This window comes from Gymnoscopelus microlampas (genome assembly GCF_963454915.1).
Source record: "Gymnoscopelus microlampas genome assembly, chromosome: 17".
In the NCBI taxonomy this organism is placed as follows: Eukaryota; Metazoa; Chordata; class Actinopteri; order Myctophiformes; family Myctophidae; genus Gymnoscopelus; species Gymnoscopelus microlampas.
In genome coordinates this window covers 14,885,013-14,909,873 of record NC_139954.1, presented here as the reverse complement: position 1 = coordinate 14,909,873, position 24,861 = coordinate 14,885,013, and the positions used below count along the sequence as shown (strand labels likewise).

At 40.2% G+C, this 24,861-nt stretch overlaps 1 protein-coding gene across 5 annotated transcripts; it reads right to left on the bottom strand.

Annotated features, from left to right (window-relative positions):
* Positions 1–144: 144 nt before the first annotated feature.
* Positions 145–21,958, bottom strand: LOC311064863 (1-phosphatidylinositol 4,5-bisphosphate phosphodiesterase delta-4-like). Of its 5 annotated transcripts, none has more exons than XM_084084873.1 (17): positions 21,707–21,958; positions 21,544–21,618; positions 17,404–17,451; positions 16,868–17,023; positions 14,638–14,866; positions 13,540–13,669; positions 12,300–12,522; positions 10,836–11,037; positions 9,043–9,187; positions 8,122–8,274; positions 6,802–6,954; positions 6,004–6,157; positions 5,552–5,668; positions 4,830–5,008; positions 4,106–4,238; positions 3,452–3,601; positions 145–3,094 (listed from the first exon to the last, which is right to left on the bottom strand). In XM_084084873.1, exons 3-17 carry the CDS (start codon positions 17,417–17,419, stop codon positions 3,003–3,005), a joined length of 2,232 nt encoding a protein of 743 aa, XP_083940999.1. In that variant the 5' UTR covers positions 17,420–17,451; positions 21,544–21,618; positions 21,707–21,958; the 3' UTR covers positions 145–3,002. The 5 variants fall into 5 exon arrangements, with proteins under 5 accessions (XP_083940999.1, XP_083940997.1, XP_083940995.1 ...); XM_084084871.1 differs by having other exon boundaries at positions 6,004–6,160; positions 17,404–17,454; positions 21,701–21,957; XM_084084869.1 differs by having other exon boundaries at positions 6,004–6,160; positions 21,707–21,957.
* Positions 21,959–24,861: the final 2,903 nt, after the last annotated feature.

The window sequence follows — 24,861 nt, the reverse complement described above, 5'->3', positions numbered from 1 at the left end:
AAAATATCAAAAGTGTTTGGTCACCTTGGTGGTACCCTTTTGTGAAAATATCAGTGTTGGCCCCTGGACTGATGTGAGGAATAGGCGCTGCTTGTATCTACTTTGCAATACAAATGATGTACTCAAGTATAACATGAGACAATGCATGGTCACATTTTTTATTGTTGGTTATGTTTTCAGAAAAACAACAACAAAGAACAAGTATTCAAGGGGTAGTTAGAGTTTCTTGACACAAGGTGGCATGAGTTGTCAGTTCTTCTGATGTTCAATTACATTGCATAACATTTATTTACCTACCATATGATTTTAAAAGAATATATTTACATGTATTTACAGTAGGCACACTTCATGAAACTTCACACTTCATTATAATAGATTAATCAACATGCAGCTACGTTGCAGGCATTTTGTTTTTTATAATAAGCAAGGTATTGCAGACATTTAACTACTTCGATGGCATTAAATACGATTTTTGCATTGTGCAAGTGACACTTCAGTTTTCAGCTACATCCTGTGGTAAAACAATCAGTTTACTAACATGAAAATCAGCAGGCAAAACAAAACCCAGCATTTCAGTAACAATTATTACATTTGAGTGCAAACACTAGGTGCTAGACATGCAGCTAGGCCACGTGTGCTCTCGTTTCCAGCTAATGTGTTTTGAAAAGCTTATAAGTATATAGTATAATTTAACATTACCCGTAACTAAACGTTTTGATGCGAGAGCAATGGCAAGGAGCAGCAAACATCTTGTTTTTTTCATATTTAAGCCTGCTAAGTTCAAAACACATGCTGACCATTTACCAAAGCATACAATTGTATATTAGAGTTTTGAATGCGTTTATTCCTACCTTCCAGAAATGATTTCCATTCATTTCAATAGTTTGAAAATGAACTTTGTTTTGTTTGGCTTAGTGTCTATTGACATCAAAACAAATGTACAAACATCTAATTGCACACATTGGTCAAAAGGATGCCATAAAAGAAAGCCTAAAAGCTTATTTAGTCCTATTTAACTTGCATACAGAAACTTGAAAATAGGTTGAGAGAGGAAATCCAACACAGCGCACTTTATGTTGTCTGTATTCTTTGGTCAAAGTTGTATTATCATGCATTGTCATGCAGTTAAAAGCGCAGATTTAAAAGTTTAAAAGTCTGCCTGTGTGTTCATGTTTGGGGGAATCTCAGACATCCGAGCAGGTTAGACATGTAATCAGAAGCTAAGCCATTAAGAGTATTGTAAAGAAAATGTAGTACTTGGAATCCAATTATGAATTATATCAGGAGTCAATTAAGTGATCTAAGAAATAAGTATACAGTATTAATGTGTTCAGCTTTTCCTGTTCACAGTGTTGGATTGCCAATCTCAAGTCTCTACAAATGCACTTCATAGTTCATGAGCAAAAGCATGGAAACCAATGGCTTTACACATTACAAAAACTTCGGAAAATGGTTAACAGCAATGTAAAGTATACACAATAACCAATGTGCTAAAACATGCAAAAACAGGTATGGCTTTCAATTTGGCTTTAAAAAAAGTAATTTAAAAAAAGGTCATCAGAAAATAAAATAATACTGTTTGAGTTAGTGGCTTAGGGTAAGGCATTTTGGTCTTCGTTTCCCACCTTGTTCTTTTTTATCCTCATTGAGTTAAATTACAACGGTTGCCTTTAACATCAGGCAACCGTTTTTTTTAAACTCTTTATCTTTTTTTTTTTTTAAACTCTTTATCTTCAGAAGTTTTATCAGACAATACATAAAATCAAATAGTACAAAAAAGTGACAAAACATAGCAGTGAAAATAAAACATACAGACAAAAAACAAAACAGAACAAGAACAAATAAAAAGAGGTCATGGGACATTTGGTACTAATAATAAGACTGAAACATGTTGACAGTATTTAAGATCAAATACAAAGTACAACCAATACCCATTTTTAATGACAAAATGGCGAAAAATAAATACTTACTCGTGAAGTAGGGATGTCCGATATTATCGGCCTCCCGATATTATCGGCCGATATTAGCATAAAAATTGATATCGGGAAAATATCGGTATCGGTTTTTTTGCTTTATAAATAAGTTACAGGAGTTCTTACTGTATATGGTGTGTGTGATATGAAATTTGAGCTTACCCTAATCACAATAATCCCCGCATATATCGGTATCGGTTGATATCGGTAACGGTAATTAAGAGTTGGACAATATCGGTATATCGGTTATCGGTAAAAAAGCCAATATCGGACAACCCTATCGTGAAGTCTTTTCCATTAGAGAAATCAAACACTTTTTCTTGCGTGAAAAAAGTAGAAAAGATAGTCACTTTGCTTTGGTTTCTAACATGTAGATGCTTCTACTGGACAAATGATTTGATCAATTACCCTATTTCCCGGTAATGGCCTCGACTCAAGGCATTTTGGTCTTCGTTTCCCACCTTGTTCTTTTTTATCCTCATTGAGTTAAATTACAACGGTTGCCTTTAACATCAGGCAACCGTTTTTTTTAAACTCTTTATCTTTTTTTTTTTTTTTACTCTTTATCTTCAGAAGTTTTATCAGACAATACATAAAATCAAATAGTACAAAAAAGTGACAAAACATAGCAGTGAAAATAAAACATACAGACAAAAAACAAAACAGAACAAGAACAAATAAAAAGAGGTCATGGGACATTTGGTACTAATAATAAGACTGAAACATGTTGACAGTATTTAAGATCAAATACAAAGTACAACCAATACCCATTTTTAATGACAAAATGGCGAAAAATAAATACTTACTCGTGAAGTCTTTTCCATTAGAGAAATCAAACACTTTTTCTTGCGTGAAAAAAGTAGAAAAGATAGTCACTTTGCTTTGGTTTCTAACATGTAGATGCTTTTACTGGACAAATGATTTGATCAATTACCCTATTTCCCGGTAATGGCCTCGACTCAATATCCGAAATGTCATTTAAAAAAAATATTGCATTCATTCACCTCCTGTATGCTTAGGTTCCACTCCTTAGGTGAGCTCTGAGATGGTGACGTTGACGAACAGCGAGGCTGGAGGGATGGCTGTTCCATCTTTAGACAGGAGATGTATGTGACGATATCCTTGGAATTGCACGGTTTGGGGGGGAAAAAGTGAAGTGACATTATGATGAGCTTTGAAAACACATGAGCCAGTGTGTGACATCTTCAGCACTTAAACAAAAGAAGCGGTCTCATCCAAAACGCATCCACACTATGAGATTGCTGCAATAAATTATATCTAGGTTGTTGCTTGTAATGGCTGTTCTTTCTTTTGTATTCATAGGGCTTCTAACAGCACTCATACCCTTTGAGAGACTTAAAAAAAAATCTCCACCTGGAGTTCGTTTATAAATTTATGACTGTATGCCAGTGATGCTCTACTAATTCAGCTACACAGGACGACAATGTTTGGCGTTTATCATTCGCAGCCTTGCTTACCTGCTTGAATGCATGTGAATGGAAGGGTGAATTGACCAATGAAGTCATTCCTGGATGCTTTGTCATAGTCCTCTGCCACAAAACGAACCAGGGCCAACTCAGGGGCGTGAAGGACAAAATTCAGAGTCTCATTCCACACCGGGTTAAAACCTACAGGTAGAGGGCAGTCAGAGGCAGACGATTACACTTGAACCTACATGTCTTTGTTACTAGCTGAGTGTTATTATACATAATACTTTCAGATCAATAGGCTAAGCTTCAATAAGTAATACAATACATAAGTACATTGTTACATAGAATTTCACTTGGGTTTTGGATGGAAGGTTGAGGGCTTCTGGATGATATTACACTGATATTGCTGACATACTGGGTTTTGTTGTCCTGGAGAACTTTCATTAAAGGTAATATAACATGAATACAGCCATTCCATTTTCCCCAAATTACATACCAGGATTATTTGTTTTTATTATACTAGTTAATCCACTTTTTTTTGCGTTTGTGTATGTGCTAAAATGTGTTTTTCCATACAAAGAGTGTCATCTGATTTCTTGTTCATAGAGCAGAGACGCAACAGATAATAGATAATGGACAATATTTGGACTTCCGTCATATCCAGGTGCAACCCAAGGTTCTGCTGTTTGACGATTCTCTCACCATTGTTATTAATGTGACTGGTCTCTTCCTTGGCCTGATCCTGTGGCACTCCATACACCTCCACTCTGACCAGTGGGTCTACTATAGAGCCTTCTTTTTGGTTCACCTTGGGAAGCTGCTGTCCACTGATCACCTGAAATACACACACACACACACACACACACACACACACACACACACACACACACACACACACACACACACACACACACACACACACACACACACACACACACACACACACACACAGAAGAAGTTATTACAAACTGTGTGAATGTGTTTGTGTGTAATATATGTTTTACCAGTTAAGACAATATCCCAGTACGTTTTCCTTCCTGCCAAAAGATGTATACGTATATGTATTTTTTCCTTCCACCCAGATAAGATTCCATTTCATCAACTTAAAGGAAAACAAGCATTAACTCCTAGTAGCCGCCCAGTACAACTGCAATCCAGCTAATTGCGCACATGTGTGTTCATATATGCATACACATGTCACAATAAAACGTATACCCTATACGTCATTGACCGGAGTTCGCCATTGGCTTATACTAGGCCCCGTCCCTTTCCCCCTCTACACTAAATATCTTTGCCGGAAAAAGCCAAACTACAAGCTCACAACACGTTGGCACACGACAAGTTGTGAGCTTGTATATTATCCGCCATTATCACCTAATGCCCCCCCCCCCCTCAAATACGAATGATACGGTTCACGTGGTTAAACCTGGATGGACAGGCGGAGTGGCGTGTAACCCTCGGAGTCCTCCGGTTTTTCGGGATTGAATGTTGTGCCGCTGTCCCTCTGGAACTCAGGTTTGAGTACGTAGCCGCAGCCACTGTTCTGCCTGAACAGCCCATCATTCAGATCCATCGCCAGTCCGGCCGTCTGGAAGTTAAGTGCCACTTTGAAGAGGAAGCGAGGAGGAAGGGAGGGGTAAAGGGGGATTAACAGTGCAAAGAACTGTAACCACAGAAACTGTTCAAGATATTAGGTCATTAAGCAGTTGTTGGGTTTGTTAAAGTAATGATAATCTTTAGAAGAGAAATTAAACCAAACCAAATCAATTAGCATGATTTGTAACTCTGTTAGATTTGAAGCTTAAATGTGTGGCTTTGTACCACAATGCAAGTGTTACATATTAACCACATTGATTTTGTCCAAAAGTGCTTCCTGAATTCCATGGGGCTTCACAATGCCATCAAGCCATCGTAATTGAAAAGCTACAGTACTCATCATTGGCAACAGCAGTGTTGGCTCATAAGATTTAGCTTGTGCTTAAAACATTGCAAGCTACAACAAACAGTTTCCATCCCCATATATTCACTTGTTGCAGCCGCCAAACATAACATCAGAAGCTGACCTGCTGCTATTGATCAGTAATGGTGGATGATGTTAGTGTGAAAGACCTCGGCGAACCGGCGAGTGACAGAGGTCTATCTCCTTACCTATCTGACAGCCCACATTCCACAGATCGTGGGGGTTGTAGTTAGAGGAGTCCGTCCTCATCCCGCTGGGGTAGATCCTGCTCAGCTGCCTCGAGTTGTGTCGCACAAAGTCTGTCCCTGTGTTACAGCAACAGAATTCAGTCACTCACACCCAATCTATTCCTCAGGGAAGGGGGGGGGGGTCTACGATTCACTGCAGCCAAAAATGTTAACATGGTGGTGACGAACAAGGTTTTATGAAAACAATTAAAATTTGCTTGTATATGACAATCTGGGAACCCATTCAGTTAAAGGAATGAAAATAAAAATCTGTCTTGAGATTATGGGTATGATTGATTACACAGTAGTAGCCAAGTGGCATGGTGACACAGTACAGTAGTAGCCATAGTGGCATGGTGACACAGTAACAGACATCTCAGGTCTAGTGTAGTGTGTCTCTGTTTGAAATTCACCTGCATCCTTGATGAGCTTCCTGGACTTCTTCTCGGATAAAGACGACATCTCGTAGCATTTGTTGTGCAACTGGGCATGCTCAAAACCATGGAAGTGGACGCTCTTGCAGTAGACCACCAGGTCTGACAGCTCTCTGGACAACTTAGACTTGGTCTTCTGAGGAGAAATTGCAACATTGATACACAGATAAAACTCTTGTAGACGTCCCGCCGTTTTCTGGCTTATTGAAGAGAAACCGTTTGAAAAACAAACAAAACACACAATGCTCACACACCACAGTTATTAGAAGAAACAAGCAATTGTGTTGGTAGAGAGACATGCCTCCTGTATTAATGTCAGAGTGGTTGTTAGAATTCCCAGGTGAATTCATTACACATTGAAGAAAGAGAGTAAGGGGAACTTGAACCCAGGTCATTAAGTCCATTTCATTGTGTCCATTTCCTGGATTTAACGTTTTACAAAGGTTCTGTAATTAAAATCCGATATTTTTTCCCAGACTAAAAGAGAACATATCTGTTACTTTTTATATTTTCCTCCTTTCTCTATTATTTTCCTTCACTGTCTCCTCTCTTTCCTGTCTCTTCCCATAACGCCCTTTCTTCTTCACCAGTCTGTCCTCACTATCTCTCTCCTGTTGCAGATTTATAGATATCCTCCTGCCTGTCCTGTTTCCCCTCTGTCTTCCCTCTCTGCTATCACAAAAGCTAATTAGCTAACCCAGTTAGTCCTTTTTTCCCTGGGAAAAAAGGACACAACACGTTAACACCACACTTTAGATGCTTATTGGATCATTCTACCTGCTCAGTGACGTTCGGACACTCCGCAGGTTGTTCCTCAGTGGGGCTCTCAGCATCGTCATCATCGCTAACTTCATCTGTAAGGGTCTCATCCAGACAGGACTCCAGACCACCAATCTTCTTGGCTTTCAGCAGAATCTTCCCCTGGAGTTCCTGCAATGAGCACCCACAAAGAGGCACTCAGAGGCCAGAAAACCCCTTGGCAACTGCTCCTATCCAAAATGTGTATCCAAATACACCATTTCCCCCCACAATATGTTTCTGTTATCAAAAGCAGAAACTTTGCTCTGATGAACGCAGTGTGAAACCTGAAAATGGCATGTAAGCCTAATATGTCAATTGTAAAGTAAACTGAGTTTCACTTAAATTTAAATGAGAAAATCCTCATCAGGACAAGGACATAAGATAACAAGGACATCAGTTTCCTGGTCTAACATGATATCTCTACACAAAACACTCAAATGTCACCTGTTATGGAATAGCATGACCTCAGACAGGGATGCTGTCATTTGTTCCCTTGGTGAAGGCCATTCTACCAGGTAAGCATTTAGTTGCCCCACTTCCATATAATCAAGCACAGCAAAGTACTGTGATTCACTTTCCTTATTGCTACTCAGCATTCCTGTAGACATTGATTGCTGTTAAGTGCTCTGACTGGAAAAAAAACATATGTAAATTATACCTACGGCTCTTTGCAGTGTGTCAGACGAATAACAAGGAATAGACAGACCATAACGTTTTTAGAATACCTTTCAATTATTAATGATTCCCCAAGTCCCAGAATTGCACCAAGCAGAGGAACTACCTGAAATCCTATTCAGAGCAGTAGAGCTTAATTACTCCACTTAGCAAAGGTTCATTTCAAGCAACGTTAAAGCTCTTTCAGTCGTTTTTAAAATAAATGAAACAATGAACCAGTGACCCCCCACTTCTGTATCACTTCTGTAGGTTGTGAATAGTTTTATGGATACATTTTTTTTAGGAAAACAAAATACAAATACAAGGTCAAACTGGTATGTATCATGAGTTTTAAGAAGTGAATATTTAACAAATCTTCTGTCAGGTGGAAACCTCATATGTCCAGAACTGTTACTTTTCAGGATTCAAATTCAATAAGAGAAAAAGTAGCAGATCTACTATCTCAAAACGTGTCGCTTCACACAGCATTTAGAATTTGCAGATCTGCTACTTTTGATGCTTTTGTGTGATGCTGTAAATCAAGCGTATATGATCAAGCAAACACAAAAAGTTAGAATATGGAGATACGAGGTTTCTGCCCGACAACAACACAATTTCAAATGCCATAAGTGGGTGTCCAACCTGTGGAGAGGGTAGCTGTTCGGGGACCTGCTCGTCCAGTGGGCTCCTCAGAAGAGCGTCGCCCAGGATTTGGTCCAGATGTTGGGCCATGACCGTCTGTTGCTCCACACTGCAGTGGTTCTCCAGAGACAGAATGACAGGGAGGTTTGATGCCTAACAGTACACAAAGGAAAGCCAAGAGAGAATATTGTATTATCAATTTGTCTGTAGAATAGAATTGTCTCTCACTCTCTCTCTCTCTCTCTATTTGACAAGAGAACAGAGACAGAGAAGGAAAGAGAGCGCAAATGAAACAAGGGAGGTACCATAACAAAGTGATAAGATAATGTGAGGTTTTCCTGTATAGCAGGACAGAATAGAACAGACCCAGCGTGTGTGCACGTGTGCGTGTGCGTGTGTGTGTGTGTGTGTGTGTGCACACACATGTTTGTGCCTCACTCTTTCCATTTGCTCTCTCTCTTTCTCTCTCTTCCAGTCTCTCACACACACAGTCCTTATGTATTTATTTCTTCCTTCCCTCAGCCCGCCTATTATAGCCGTCTTTAATGACACACAGACACACGCACGCACGGACGCACACTCACACACACACAAAAACTGCAAAAATAGCCAATCTACAAGCTCAGCTTGTAGGTCATCTATTTCCGCTATTTGTTTTAATTGTTTGACTGTTTATACAATTTTTAGTACATTATTTATTTTTTATTATTGGTACTAATTATTGTCAGTAATTTCTGTGAATAGTTATTTGTTATATCTTCCATGTGCAATTGTTGTTAGCAAAGCCTAAAAGGCAAACAGAACATTTATTTTGATTCATGTTCCAATGTTCAATGCCAAAAACACTTTAATCGCAATTATTAATACGACAATTAATTGTCAACTAAACTGTAATGACCCTGACAGCCTTATTACTCCCACCTTGAAGGCGTACTCCCCGACTGCAGCGATGACATCCTTAAAGAGGATCTTTGAGGTCAGCGTGTGTCCGTGATAAACCACAGGCTCGCCGTCACTGCCGTCCCAGCAGTCCACCTCTACACAGCGACAGCCCCGTTTCAGAGCCCTACACCACACACACACACCCACAAGAACACATGCATGAACAGATGCACACCAGTGATGAATTGAATACATAGGACCTGAGGAAGAAGTTATATGGCTGCTTATATCTAACCTTTATATTATACCATCCCTTATAATACTTCTACAATACATTATGATATGTGTCAGCTTGTAAGAGCCTAGATGTCTGTCCATGATATCGTGGTCAGAAGTACATTAACACTCATGTCAGTGGTACGGTAGTTCTGCCCCGAGCACAAGGCAGAGATCATAGTTATACTGTAGCAGCCTGAAGGACAAACTGAACCATAACAATACCAAAACAATAGCTGTTAGGCCTAGTGGAGACATCTAGGCTCTTACAAGCTGACACATATCATAATGTATTGTAGAAGTATTATAAGGGATGGTATAATATAAAGGTTAGATATAAGCAGCCATATAACTTCTTCCTCAGACCACAATGGAAACCAAAAGTCCTCAGGACTTTTTTGTGTTATCCTTTAAGCATAAATGTCTTACTGTACCTCAGTGCTGACTAATAAGTATTCAATAAATCAATCAAAAAAATAACTAAGGAGGGGCTGGGCGATATAGATAAAATAACATTGCATGATATGTATGACCAAATAACTTCTTTTTGGACCATAATATCATATTGTGAAGATAAAATAATTGTTTTATTTTACAATTTTCCCCAATGTTATGTCTTTTATGTGACAAAATGAAAGGAAAAAATGTGGGGTTGCCACATCAAAAAGGTAAGCCGGTATAGTCTATATAGACAACGAACATGGCAATGGATGAACAAACTGCATCTATGTACTGTACATGTTCTCAAACGTTTTCATATGAAGGACCCCCAAATTAGTTAATTAGTTATTTATTTTGTGCTAGGGACCCCGATACAATATTTGTGTTGTTAAAATGTTTCAAAGAATATTCACCTTAAAATATGTTTTATAAAAAATAGCAGATCTACAACCTCACAATGAGTCGCATGAGTCAGCAGGATACAACAGCAGTGATAACACACAGAAATGTGTGTGGGGAGTATATAATTGGCATCACGCGCCTAACTTTCTGTATGTGTGGGAGAGCACAAAGAGAGACTCACGCACGCAGGTTTTTTTTTGGTAATTATTATTCAAACCAATGGTTCTCAAATATTTTCATGAAAATGTTTTGTGCCAGCCAGGGAGCATTTGTGCTGTTAGAATGTTTGAAAAATACTCAAATATATAAATACAAATATTCCACATTTTATTGCAAGAGTTTTTGAAAATACGCGTTGTGAGCTTGTAGATCGGCTATTTTCAAATAGCCGACTGGGGGGTGGGGGAGAGCCGGGCAACGGGCAATGGTAGCGTGGGAGAGCATGCGCTCTCTGGTGCTCCATGGTTTAGGTGCTAGTGATTGGCATAATGACAAAGATGGAGGAGAAAAGGGGGTAGAAAAAGAAAAAAAAGTGTATCATATCGATGCGTTGTGAGCGTGTAGATCTGCTATTTTCAAATATAGGGTTAAAGCGGTTAATCAGTTAAATTGATGCTATATTAACTCATTTTGCTGGGGACCCCCTGGAACCCCCTCAAGGACCCCTGGGGGTCGTCCCCGGACCCCACTTAGAGATTGGTGGCCTGGCTTACTGGATGTAGGCCTCCTGGCTGCTCTGCCCTCTCAGCTGGTCCTCCAGGAGGTAGGTGTTGTGGGAGGAGGAGATGAAGTAGTGGCTCAGAGGCTGGCTCATGTCCTGGTGGAGGTCCAGACAGTCGGGTCTGAAGATGGAGCCGTCCTTGGAGCACAGGTACATCTGGAAGCCATCTAGAGTCATGACCCCCTGCACCTTGGCTGCAGGTGTGAGAGAATGTGATATAGACACATTAATGGCAGTGGTTCTCAAACGTTTTCCTGTCAAGGACCCCCAAATGTATATGTATTTGTCTGCGGACCCCCATTTGAAAAGGTTTTGTGCCAAGGGATCCCCAGAATAGAAAAATGTGTTAAGAAATGAAAATGTATTTTCTTTTTTTTCTTTTTTTCAAACATGATGTACAAGCTCGCAGCGTGGCACAAAGTGACACGCTGTGAGCGTGTAAATTATTGTGATGCTGTATTGACACATTTAGCTGGGGACCCCCTCAAGGACCCCTGGGGGGTTCCAGGACCCCACTTTGAGAACCACTGCATTAAGGTTACAAAGAATGCTCTGGTAACTGGCTGCAGTTACCACTTGGTTCAGAGACACTTGAGTTTTCTGGCTCAATGTACTAGTTCAGCTCTGCCAATGAATATAGATGAAAGGTTTCCATTACATCACTGGGTGTAGTGTGTTTAGACGGTGCTGCATGAATAAGCATAACGTCTTAAAGAAACATTATAACATTATAAATGTCTAATCACATATTTGGCCACATGTCATACATTCATACATTGCATTGTAAGTCAAGGACCTTTGAATTTTGATCAAATCAAACACATGCAATGACAATGTAATTTTGGCACAAACAAGCCTGTGGCATCAGTGATTTATAACATATCTATGATGTATGACTACTTTGTGCAAGATTTCAGCACTAGCCTTTTGCAGAGCCACAGCGTAAAAAAAGAAAACAACGTTTTGCACATTGAATTGCTAATCTCAAGCAAATTTCAAGTCTCTGCCAGTAGAATCCAATGGCTTAATCAAAAATCAAACAAACCACCTTTGGAAAATCAATATGTCAAGTTAAATATACTGTGTGTAAGTCATAATCAACATGCCAGACCTCCGGTATGGAGACAGGTACTTAAAGTACCAAAAGTAAAAATACTAAAATGTTTGAAAATGGTTGTAAGCTTGTAGATCGGCTAGGTATAAAATAGGGCTGAAGTGGCTAATGTATGTTTTATAATGTAATCATTTATATCTGCAAAGTAACTAGTAACTAAAGTTTTCAAATAATTGTTGTGGAGTAAAGGTACAATATTTGCCTCTGAGATGTAGTGGAGTAAAGGTAACATTATAGACGATTGGAAATACTCCAGTAAAGTAAAAGTACCTCAAAAGTGTACTTAAGTACAGTACTTGAGTAAATGTACTTAGTTACTTTACACCACACCACTGCGTTTACCTAAATCAGACGGTTCGTAGCGGTCAAGGAGCGTAAGTCTGCTGCGCTCAGGTTCCTTCTGCTCCTGGATGAGGAAGGACTGCAGCTCGGCCAGGGTCATTCTCTCTCCATCTCCAGAGAAGTCCTGGAACACCTTCCACACCTCGTCCCTCTGGGTCAGCATCCTGTAGAACTGCACAAACTCCTCCATCTCCAGGGAGTCGCTCTCTGACTTGTCAGCCATCTGTGGATCAAGGTTCATTAACCCATTATAAGATCTGAGGCCGATTCTACAAAATAATGCCTTCTAAATCAGTAGTGCTCAAACTTTCAGAAATGTTCAAAAATAACAGATTGTACATCTGCTATTTTTGAATAGCCAAAGCAAAATTCTAAAATGACACAGATGCTTTCCCGGTTTTAATTGGACATGGTTTAGATTTTTCTTATTCATTCTTATTTTGCATTTCGTTTTGACTTCATGAGGCGCAGTTTACGGAGCTAGTTCAGGCCAGGCAACTCAGGGATTGGGCCATCCGACCAGGTGACTAAGTCACATGCATTTTTCTCCTGGTCGGGTGGTTAAAGGTACTGCGCTATTACCTGCTCACTCTGGCTTCCCTGTCTAGCTGAGCTGACGTGCTTCGCTACCGCTGCTGCTGCTGAAATCGTGCTGCTCGCTGCTTACCTGCATGCTGCTGTCCATGAAAGTCATCCCACCCGCCTCCCCGGCATCCACCTGTAGGCTCTGTTTCTAGATCCCCATGGGGGTTTAATTCATTCCCTGTAAATGCTATTTGGCATGTATCATTCCTTAGAATGTTATTCTTACAGGGAATGAATGGATTCAGATGCCTGACGCCAAACTATGCTTCCTCATGCTTTCTATATCTATGATCAAGCTTGCTTAATAAATATATATTCTAATCCAATCCAAATGTTGTCTGACTGAAATGTTTTTAAAGTGGGTTTGCTAGTTCAGTTTCGATCCTGGAATCCCCCTGGCCTAGTTTCGAAGTGCCCTTGAGCAAGCCAATGAACCCTTAACTGCTCCCGATGAGCAGGTGGGTGCCTTGCATGGTTTCCTCCGCCATCGGTGTGTAATACACATTGTAAAGCTATATACTATAGCTATAAGCTATATACGCTATATAAATACACCATAATTGACTATTTATGTTTAAAATATTAATGGAATCCTATCATCTGGGAAGACATTTCGGGGGACCGAAAAGATTGGGTGTGAGTGTGGGGAGCTTACCGTGAAGAGGTGGAAAGCGTGGCTCTCCTCCATGTCTGTGTTCATCATCAGCAGCAGTTTACGCACCTCCTTAAAGTTCATCCGGCCATCTTTGTTCTTGTCAGCCCTCTGAAACCAGTCCAACACCCACCTGAAGGGCGGCTAAGGCCAACTCCAATGTTTACTTCAATTGCCCCATCTTTGATTTTTTTTTAAATGTTTTAAAAAAGGTACAGATGTACAAAAATAGTAGATCTACAAGCTCACAACACAGTGTTGTGAGCTTGTAGATCAACTATTTTCACTATTCTTTGTCTGACAAACGAGTATATGTTGCTTAAGTGGTTAAGTTAAAGCCTAAACATGATCATTTTTTCCCGTTATTTCTGCTGAAAATGCTAGTCACCACAGCAAGCTAAATTCAACACCATCTCATCCATCCATAAAGCCCACACCCTGAAGAAAACAAACTCCATCCCCAGTGACCCCACTCCCTCCCTACAAAATCAATAACCTTTACCATCTGGTCGTAAGCCCCATTACATAACAAAATCATGATCATAAATCCTTCGTACCATACAGCATTTCCTTTCTCAGCAAACAATGTGAGGGCAGACCCCCAATACCTACACACTGAATTGTATTCTTATTATGTGTATGTACTGTATGTACTGCTGGGTGTATATGATAATTAAATATTTACGCATTTATTTATCTCGGGCCTTGTGGTTAGACCCTGAGATTGGGAGGTCGTGGTTTGACTCCCCGATCGTGTCATACCAAAGACTTTAAATACTGCGACATACTAGCGCCATGTCCAAGGGATGTACTTGTATATCAAGCTGCCTCATGCTACAGAAACAGGAGATTGGCTCCTGCCCTATGGGCCACATGGCTCTGCAAAGCTTACTTACTTAATATTTATGCATTTATTTATCTACTGTATTTTTGATTTGTGACTTCTCCACTCGCTGCACAAGAATTGTCTGTAATCGATAACAATAAATAGCATATAATAGTAGAATCAATTCATATCAATCAATTAATCCATTGACAGGCCCGAGTAAAACACACTGCACTTATTGGGGTGGAATACTTGCTGAACACCTTGAAGGATACTGGTCGAGCCTCTCTTTCTCGTCCATATTTTCAGCCTTGTGGATCAGCTTGCGCATGCCACAGACCCAGGCCCGCGCCTCCTCGGGCGAGTCGGCCACCAGGTCCAGGTTTCCCTGGCGGCCGTGGTACACCAGGGTGAAGCAGTGTTCTGCAGGGAACTCCTCGGCGACGCTCATCAGCAGCTCGGACTGGTGGCCCTCCCGCACCGCCTCCACATCACTCACTGAGACTGAGGCATGGTGTCCATGGTAATGGAATAGATCAGTGCTACTCAAACATTTTCATGTCAAGGACCCCCAAAATGATATGTATTTGGCTGCGGACCCCCTCCCCCCATCTCAAAAAAATTGTACCAGGGAACTCCAGAAGCAAAGATTTGAGTTAAAAATGTTCACTTAAAAATATATACCGGTATATAAAATTCAATTTCTGCAAAAGAAATTACGATTTCTGAATAGCCAAAGTATAAAATATGGTTAAAGTGGTTAAAATGATTGTGACGCTATATTAACAAATTTGGCTGTGAACCCCCTGGTACCCCCCAAGGACCTCTGGGGGATCCCCGGACCCCACTTTGAAAGCCAATTGAATAGATTATGTGTGATGTTGTTGTTGATGAAATTCTTTATTAGGAATAACCCCCTTGAGATGTAGCATCTCGTTTTTGAGGGGCTCCTAAAGACACTATAGTACAATATACTGTAAACACACAAATACAAAACATTTAACAAGAAAAACAAAACAAAGTACAAACCAGACAATCAAACAAACCAAAACACAACACATAAGACAACGCAAAGTCAGAGTCAGAAAAAACAAGAACAACCAGGTGCTCACAAGAAAAGGTAAGCTATAGTCAAAAGCTATTGTAAAAAGTTTCAATGGTGCTCCGGGATCAAAAACAACAGATGATCCGGGCACTCAGGAGTAAACGGATGAACAGCCTTTATTTATTAAAAGGCAACTGCCAACATGTTTCGCCCTGATGAAGACCTTCCGAAGTCGAAACATGTTGGTTGCCTTTTATTAAATAAAGGCTGTTCCTCCTTTTTACTCCTGAGTACCCGGATCGTCTGTTGTTTTTTCACAAAATCAGAGTGATATACTCAAAGCAAGCACAAAAGATGGATCATTTGTTCAAAGTGAAGTATCATTGTCAGTGTTGTTGTCAGCGATAGCATACAGTCGATTTAGAAATATAGTTATAATTAGTATGATGACAAGTAGGTAATTATATATTGATGGAAATGAACAGGAAATCGTATAATAAGAAGACGATGTATTTTTGAACTGAAGAAATGTGTGTGTTATGCGTGTCATATTGTTTTATGTCCTGTAATATGACCTGGGCGAGGGGAGTGATAAAAGGATTGAGAGGTTGACATACGATAACCCTTTGTGCTGTTAACTGTTAACCGCTTAAGCCCTATTTACTTTGTTGTATCGAAGGAAGCATGATCTCAGTTCGGGGCTCTCCCCAGGCTGGCAGAGGGAGAGTAGCGCCCGGGATTACAACTTAGGCTATTGGCACTGGGTGAAAAAAATGGGTTACAAAAATCGTGGGATAAAAAAATGTGTTTTAAAAAAAGAAAGTGGTTAACCCAAACGGTTAGCACAAATACAGACAGTAGCTGACGGAATTGCACAAAATGAAGCCCCACCGCACACATTATCCCCCTTTCCCTTGATAAACAACCACAGGCCACAAGTGCCTGGATGATAGTCTGTGTTTACAATATAGAGTATGACACAATGTATTATATTGTTGCTGTCAGGCAGAAACCTCTAATCTCCAAATTCTAATTGTTTGTGTATTTTCATAAATTAGTGCCCTACACAAAAGAATCAAGAGTAGCAGATCTACAAGCTCGAAACGTGGCGTGAAGCGACACGTTTTGAGCTTGTAGATCTGCTGCTTTTACTATTTTAGAATTTTGAATCCTGACAGTTTTGGACAGTTGTCGATATTAAAGGGAACTCTGGGATTGTCTTCTGGAACTGTTACCTCTGTGACCGGACCGATTCCGGATAAGCGGAAGTAGATGGATAGATGTATGGATGTATTATATTATATTAGATCATATTGTATAATTGATCCATTTTGATAATATAGTGAGTGATATTTATTTCTGAGGAGACATGTGTTATGAGAGTGGTCAATATGTCATTATGGCAGTACAGAACACAAGATACACACAAATAACAAACACAGCAGCTGTATACTACTCACAGGTGGAGTGGCCCCTTCCCCAACTGGACTTGTACCAGATAGTAGTCCTGTCTTCAAGGAGACGGAAATGTCTCTGCTTCTTCCAGGAGCGTGACTTGATTTTCCTTAGGGTCGACCCCGCCATCATCACCCTGAGGTCTTCATCATCTTGGAGACCTAGTGGGCAATCAATCAATCAATCAATCAATCAATCGATCAATCACCATGTTAAATTACAGAACATTATTTGCATGTCCCAAAACTGGACATGCAGTAGTCAATATATATTAATTTGCTTAATATATGATTCATTGAATTGCAATCAGGTCTATATTACAATCCATGTTTGTCTGGAATCCAACAAGTACAAGTGCTTAAATACGAATTTCTTTCAATATATTATTGCTGTATTTTTTTAGCCACAGACGCACACTCGATCTTTATTGACAACACTAATAGTATAGGCTGTAATCTGTTACTGTGGAGTCCCTGTGCACCTATGAACCTGTCATCTGAACATTCAGATTGAATCAATAATAGGATTCAGTCCTACTCACCTGAACTTGGATCCATCGCTATCCTTCACTCGTGCCAATAGGAATTTGCTGCTAAAAAAGAAAAATAGGAAAATGTTCTGTATTAGGATGTTTTTTTCACTCAAATCCAGATATTGGAACAGCATGGCATGCATTTCTTCAGATCATCTTTGGTAATCTCAGTAACAGCATTATTTCAACACAAGTATTCCTGCCATTTACTTATAGGCCCAAGTAACTTAAGTAATTTAAGCCTGGTTTATATAGTAGCCCTGATACATGACTGTCATATATTATATGACAGTCATGTCCTGATATTGGAAAGTGTCATATGAGAGTCATGGATGACAGTCATGGATGATCTTCAAAATAGTGTTTGCACTTTCTCCCTTTTTGACCCGTACATCTACTAAAAGTTCATATTTCAAATATAAAGTACTTACCCCATGGCCACAGATGTTAAAATACTGTACAGGCCCTGAAAAGTACCCGTATCTTCCGTATTGTTCAATAAAAAGCATTTTAATCCAATCGATGGCCATATACTCCGTATTTTCTCCGTATGGTCAACCAAGTAACCCTATCGGTTGGGAGGTGTATTGCACTCTGATACATTATAACTCTATGAGGAAATGTCCACCAATCGGATTAAAATGCTTTTTATTGAACAATACGGAATATAAAGGTACTTCTAGAACCCGTACATAATTGTAACATCCGTGGCCATGGGCTAAGCACTTTATATTTGAAATCTGAACATGTAGATGTACGGACCATAAAGGGAGAAAAGTGCAAACACTATTTTGAAGATCATCCAGACGACCAACTTGTGATCCAAGGCTAGATTTATAGTATACTTCGCCGTAAGACGGTGTCGGTCGCCGAAGCTCACCAGGCGTTGCATGACCATGCAATGTGACGCGTTGTGATCTGACTTTATACTAAATTAATCTCGGACGGAAGAATCTGTCAGTCACAGTCAGCAATACCATAAACAATCGGCATATTAAAAACTCAACAACCACTAAAAACACAAAACCCTTATAGTCCTTAAAACCTTACCTAACGCGTGTTAGCTAGATTGTTTTTTAAAAGATGTACCAGCTTCAATCCCCGAGGAGCTAACGTTAAACGTTAGCATAATAATAGTGACATTGCGTCCGTTAGCCTAACGGTATCCTTAAACAATATGCCTACCCGGTAAACAAATTAATTATTATTTACCCTATGACAAAATATGACGGTGCCTAAACATTTACCCACGCCTGGAAGAATAAATAAAAACAAACATTCAACACTCGGCTGGTAAGAAATACAGTCCGCAGATCACACACTAGTACCCACAACCACAGATGCCGACCGTTATTTTTTACTAAAGATCAGAAATCATTTGATTGGGGGGATCTGTAAAGCAGTGTTTCTCAAACTTTTTCATGTCAAGGACCCCAACTTTATATGTATTTGGCCGCGGACCCCCATCTGAAAAGGTTTCGTGCCAGGGACCCCCAGAAGAGAATATTTATGTAAAGAAACAAATATATATATTTCTTTCAAACATCTTTGCAATTTTTCAAATATTAAAAAAATTGCAGATGTACAAGCTCGCAGTGTGGCATGAAGTGACACGCTGTGAGCTTGTAGATTTGCTAACCATCAAATTCATAGATTTACAGCATATGATTTATTGCTAAGTCTTTATTCTTTCTCTCTCCCCTGTGTGTGTGTGTGTGTGTGTGTGTGTGTGTGTGTGTGTGTGTGTGTGTGTGTGTGTGTGTGTGTGTGTGTCTCTGTCTGTCTGTCTGTCTGTCTGTCTGTCTGTCTGTCTGTCTGTCTGTCTGTCTGACGCACGCACGCACGCACGCACAGACAGACAGACAGACAGACAGACAGACAGACACACACACAAGCTACATCAAAGTGGTCTCTCACTCATTAAGCTGAGTGGGCTACCGTTTGGCATCTCGTGTGGTCAGTTTGCTGACTCACTGAAGAAAATCACAGACAATCAGCAGTATAGTATAAAGACCCTCTTTCAACCCGGTCCAACAGAAAAATGCTGAATAATCAAGGTTAGGTATCAGAAGATGTTGGACGGGCTCATGATCATTCTAGATTATAGATCTCAATATAGCTGAACCTGTCATAATACATTATACAAGGAAATAATGCTGTTGATTGTTTTTCTTTTAACTCTAGCAGTGTTTTGTGTGTGTTGTGTGTTATTCTGTGGGGAACATTTGCCAACAAAAATAGCAGATCTACAAGCTGACAACTCACCACAACACGCACTGTTGTGAGCTTGAAGATCAGCTACGAAGCGATTTGGCGTACAGGGAACAAAGAGCAGGTCAAGTGAACTTGTATGGTTTGAAGTGGTTGATACATTTTACTTTACATGGAGTAACATTTGAGTAAATGCAAGTGATTTATTCAATGGCTTATACCCCATATAATGTATCTATCTTGTAATAGCATAAGTGTTGCAACATTCTGTGCATTTATTTGATAATAAATATAGGATCCAAACGCCCAACTCTGGCAGTATTGTTTCCCAGATGATCTAATAGGACCATGGCATTTTAGAACATATACTGAATTATCTCTATATGGAAACATTTCTCAGGAACATGCTAAACCTAACTGGAAAATGATAACCGCAACATAGATTTGACTATCACTGGTCAACTGCAGCTATCTGAAAAAGGTTTGTGGGTGACCAAGAATCAAATGCCTCCTGAAAAGAAAGTCTTCCTGTGGCGTGTGATGCCTGTCTCCATGAGTTCCTGTCTGGCATTAATCTTTTCCTTTCATTGTCCCTCCTACAACGGGATAGCCGTGTAATGTGTGTGTGTGTGGGGGGGGGGGGGTTCTGGGGGCTGCGCCTAATAACCTCCGATAACCCTCTCCTCTCACACACACACACACACACACACACACACACACACACACACACACACACACACACACACACACACACACACACACACACACACACACACACACACACACACACACACACACACACACACACACACACACACACACACACACACACACACATATATGCTGGTCACTTTATGTGGGAATTACAAAATGTTTCCACCATAATGCAACTATGCCAGTGAGGCAAATGATACAAGGAACACATTCATGATTTTATGATTTGTTCTAACACCACAACTGCGGCTAGCCACCACTTTTTCTTCCATCACCCCTCCCTTTATAAACTATGTTCTTTTAAATATTAGTGTCCTGCTTTTCTACTTGGTGTTTTTCAGTCAAGTGAAAGTGTCAGACAGTGGAGTCTGATCTGAGGCTCTTTTCTTTCTTGGGCAATAATTCTGTTATGCACTAGAGTAATTAAACACACCCTGCTCCTCTGGCAAGGCCAGATCATATGCTTTCAGACTGCACAGCCAAATTTTTATGTTGAGTTATTTTGAGGACAATGACGAAGGCCCCTGGACACTGGCCTTAGGGGAGATGAGTCACGCATGGCTACATGTAGGGATTTCACTGACCACAGACACAGACACAGACACAGACACGCACGCACGCACGCACGCACGCACGCACGCACGCACACACACACACACACACACACACACACACACACACACACACACACACACACACACACACACACACACACACACACACACACACACACACACACACACACACACACACACAGCGCTTAATGTAAACATTCAGAACAAAGTAAGCCATCAGGAGTGGCTTGAGGCTGTAAAACAGTACAATTTCATTCATTTCTGTGTTGCACGATATGGAATGTTGCATTTGTGCTGTGTGATGTGAGTATATTATATGGTTCCCTGGCCCTTTACCAAGGCTATTTCTTTTGAGCACAATCCAAAAATTTTGCACAAAAACAAGATAAAAGTATCATGCCTACTGGTCCAGTAAACTCAAGTATGATAAGTATGATCCAACGCTGGGCAGCAAGCAAGATTTGCTCTCAGCTAATTGGAACCAGAGACTGAAATATGAGATGGAATCAAAAACAGCAAGCACAGGTTTTAAGGACAACCCCATCAACAGAACAAACACAAAGGCATTGAGTCACTGCTAAAACTTGAAAAGGATTCAAACCCAAACTTTGGACATACTGTATGTTTGAAAGGAGAGTCGTATACTTACCAAAAATGAAGGGATCTTACTAAGGCTGAGACATGGAAGTGTTGCAAAGAGAATTCCAGAGCAGGCTATGCTGTGTGTGAGAGAGAGAGAGAGAGAGAGAGAGAGAGAGAGAGAGAGAGAGAGAGAGAGAGAGAGAGAGAGAGAGAGAGAGAGAGAGAGAGAGAGAGAGAGAGAGCTCTCCCAGAGAGTGCCTCAAAATTACTGGGTTGGTATCACCCTGTTTAGGCTGGCCTACAAGGTTCCTATGCTGAGCTCCAGACACTGGGAGCACTGCCTGGGGATTGTCTGCGATCCCAGCGCGAAGCCTGAAGAGACTCCAAAGGAAAATCTGGCTCAGCCCCTCTCCACCCCACCACCAGGCTGGGACACAGAGAGGGGAAACTTGACTCCCAGTCAACATTGCTGCATGCTGGTACACTCCTCCCTCTCTCTCCCCCCCAGCCTTGCAGCCTTCCTTCCTTTCCTTCCTCTGCTGCACGGCCACACCCACATGTATACTCCCATCCCTCCCTGCACCCTCCCTGGCTCTGCCTTCAAATTATCAGTGGTGGAAAGTAAAGGAGTGCATTTACTCAAATGCTGTACTTAAGTACAGTTTTGAGGTTTTTTGTTTTACTTTACTGGAGTATTTCTAATTTTCAGTGCTTCTACTTCTACTCCACTACATCTCAGAGGCAAATATTGTACTTTTTACTCCACTATAATTATTTGAAAACTTGAGTGACTAGTTACTTTGTAGATATAGATTATTATTACCAAACATACGGTACATTAACCACTTCAGCCCTATATACATTTCGGCCATTTGAAAATAGCCGATCTACAAGAGATGCATTGTGAGCTTGTAGATCTGCTATTTACAAATGATATATATATGCATTTCATACATTTGAAATGGGACATTCTGCATTATGAGTACTTTCTACTTTTGTACTTTACGTACCCCCCCCCCCCCCCCCAAATGATTTTCGGATCTTCAGTACAAAGCACGGCAATTGTGGGTAAAAAATGGAAAAAATGTGAGTACTTTTCCCACCACTGCTCCCATCCCTGCTCCCTCCCTTGCTCTGCATGCCTTCAAATAATTACACCGCCTCTCTGATCCAACTGGATTCTCCACACTCCCGTGCTCGAAGCCAAGGGCAGTGCCTCAAGCAGAATCTCTGTGTACTGTATATGTATTAGATTTAGACCAGATTACACAAGAAGTCTGCACTCATGTACATAGGGACCTGCATACAGTATATGTATGTATTGTATATATATATATATATATATGTGTATATGTTTTATTTTTGTTTTGTCTGTGCTCTGCTTATATATCTCATATTATTTGAGGGTTTATTTGTGTGTATAGAGTGTTTCTATAGAGGGTTGGAGGGAGGTGTGGGCTATTGTAAAATGTTTGAACTTCTCATGAGGCATATTTTGAAACGATCTGAATAAAAATAGGTTTGCACTCAAGAAAATAAGTAGGCACGAAGAGAGGAAACAAAACAAGTGAAAAGAAAATCAATCGTGTCTTTCAGGGGAAAAAGTAACTCACCATATTATGTTGTTCGACACTAAGATACCATTCTGTGTCAATTTTGTTTCTGCCTCTATGGAAGGACTGTGATGAAGAATAATATAAATGTCTGGTTGAATATGCATAACGCAAGTGGGTTTATCTACATTAGAAGGGCAGACCAATCAAGGCTGATCAATAACACCAGTATGTGCCACATGCTGCAGATTGATTGTTCCCTGAATGCACCATATATCATTTCCCATTACATTTTTGTTCTTCATTTGGCCCATGTGCATTGCAAATATATAGGCTATGTGACATAAATCAATTCACATGAATTCAATATGGATGATGTTCCTTCACTTTGACTTTTATGGCATACATTGATATAGAGCTATGGTGTGTTTGGTCAAATGACTGACATAGCAACTGTCACAATACTTAATTATTTTTTACTTAAATTGGACACCTGCATGATGTAGATGTCTTCAGCATGATACATTTTTGGTTTAACAAGCCTAAATGCTAAATGCAGTCCACCTCCGAGAAAGAGTCATCAAAAAGGTAAATCAAAGAACACGTTTTCTGTATACGATCAACTCTCTAGTCAGTAAGAATACCTTGATGCTTCTCACAGGGGCCCTCATCCAAGGTCATTTCGACTATGCATGCTTCTCATGGTATCATAACACCACTAAGGCCTTAAAAACAAGGCTCCAGACATCCCAAAACAAACTGGTAAGGCTACTTCTTGGCCTCAAACATACAACCCATCTAACCCCTGCTCATTTTGCTAGGGTTGGATGGCTCAGGGTTGAGGACAGAGTACAGCAACTTGCAATGGGCCTGGTCTGCAAGATACACCACAACATTGGGATACCCATGTACCTGTCAAAATACTTCAAAAACGTAAATGAAGTCCATATCATAACACCAGAGGCAGCTCCACTGATCATGTTCAACCCAGATTTAGCACAAACAAGGGAATGAACTCTTTCTCATGCTATACAACAAAAATGTGAACTGCCCTACCTAAAGGAGTAAAGGAGTGTAAAACCCTACTCACTTTCAAAACTGCCCTAAAAAAAACACCTTCAGGAGGCTGCAATTCCAAACTGGCCCCTGTCAAAGTCTTAACCTACCCTCCCCCCTCCTCAAACTGTCTATTGTACATATTTATTGTTTTTCATATCAGCAAAGCTGATTGTGTGACGTTCTGCATAGTAGTGTGAGTGCGTGGGATCTCATTTTAAATAAGCCATTGTGCTTTTATGAGCGATCCAGTTTAGAGGACCTTGTATTGTGAATTGTACTTCCATGTACTGTTTCATTGCCTTTTCTAAATAAAGTATTCAGTCAAAATGCAATCAATTCCTCACTGGTCAAAGGCTAGCAGCGTGAATTAATTAATTTTCATCGTAATCTGCCCATTACATTTTGAGATATCTTGACATTTTGGTACAATGGTGGCGCTAGAGGAAAGGCCATGGGGTCACCAAAATCAGTGGGGTTCATCCTCGAGGGAGATGGGCAGTGTTTCTGTTACATGTATTTGAAATATGTATTTCCATTATTTTTGAGTATTGTTGTATTTTCAAAATATACAAACTACTTTTGGTTAAATAACAAAAGAGACCATGGCAATCCAGCCAGTAGCAAATAGTTCAGATCTTGTTTGGGACATTTTGAAAACTACCAATGGTGAACAATAGCTACCAACTGCTTCCTCTTTCAGGCGAATAGCTTCTTCCCTAGAGTACATAGTTTGTGAAGAGTGGGTGTATATAAATATATTTACCCCCCGCCCA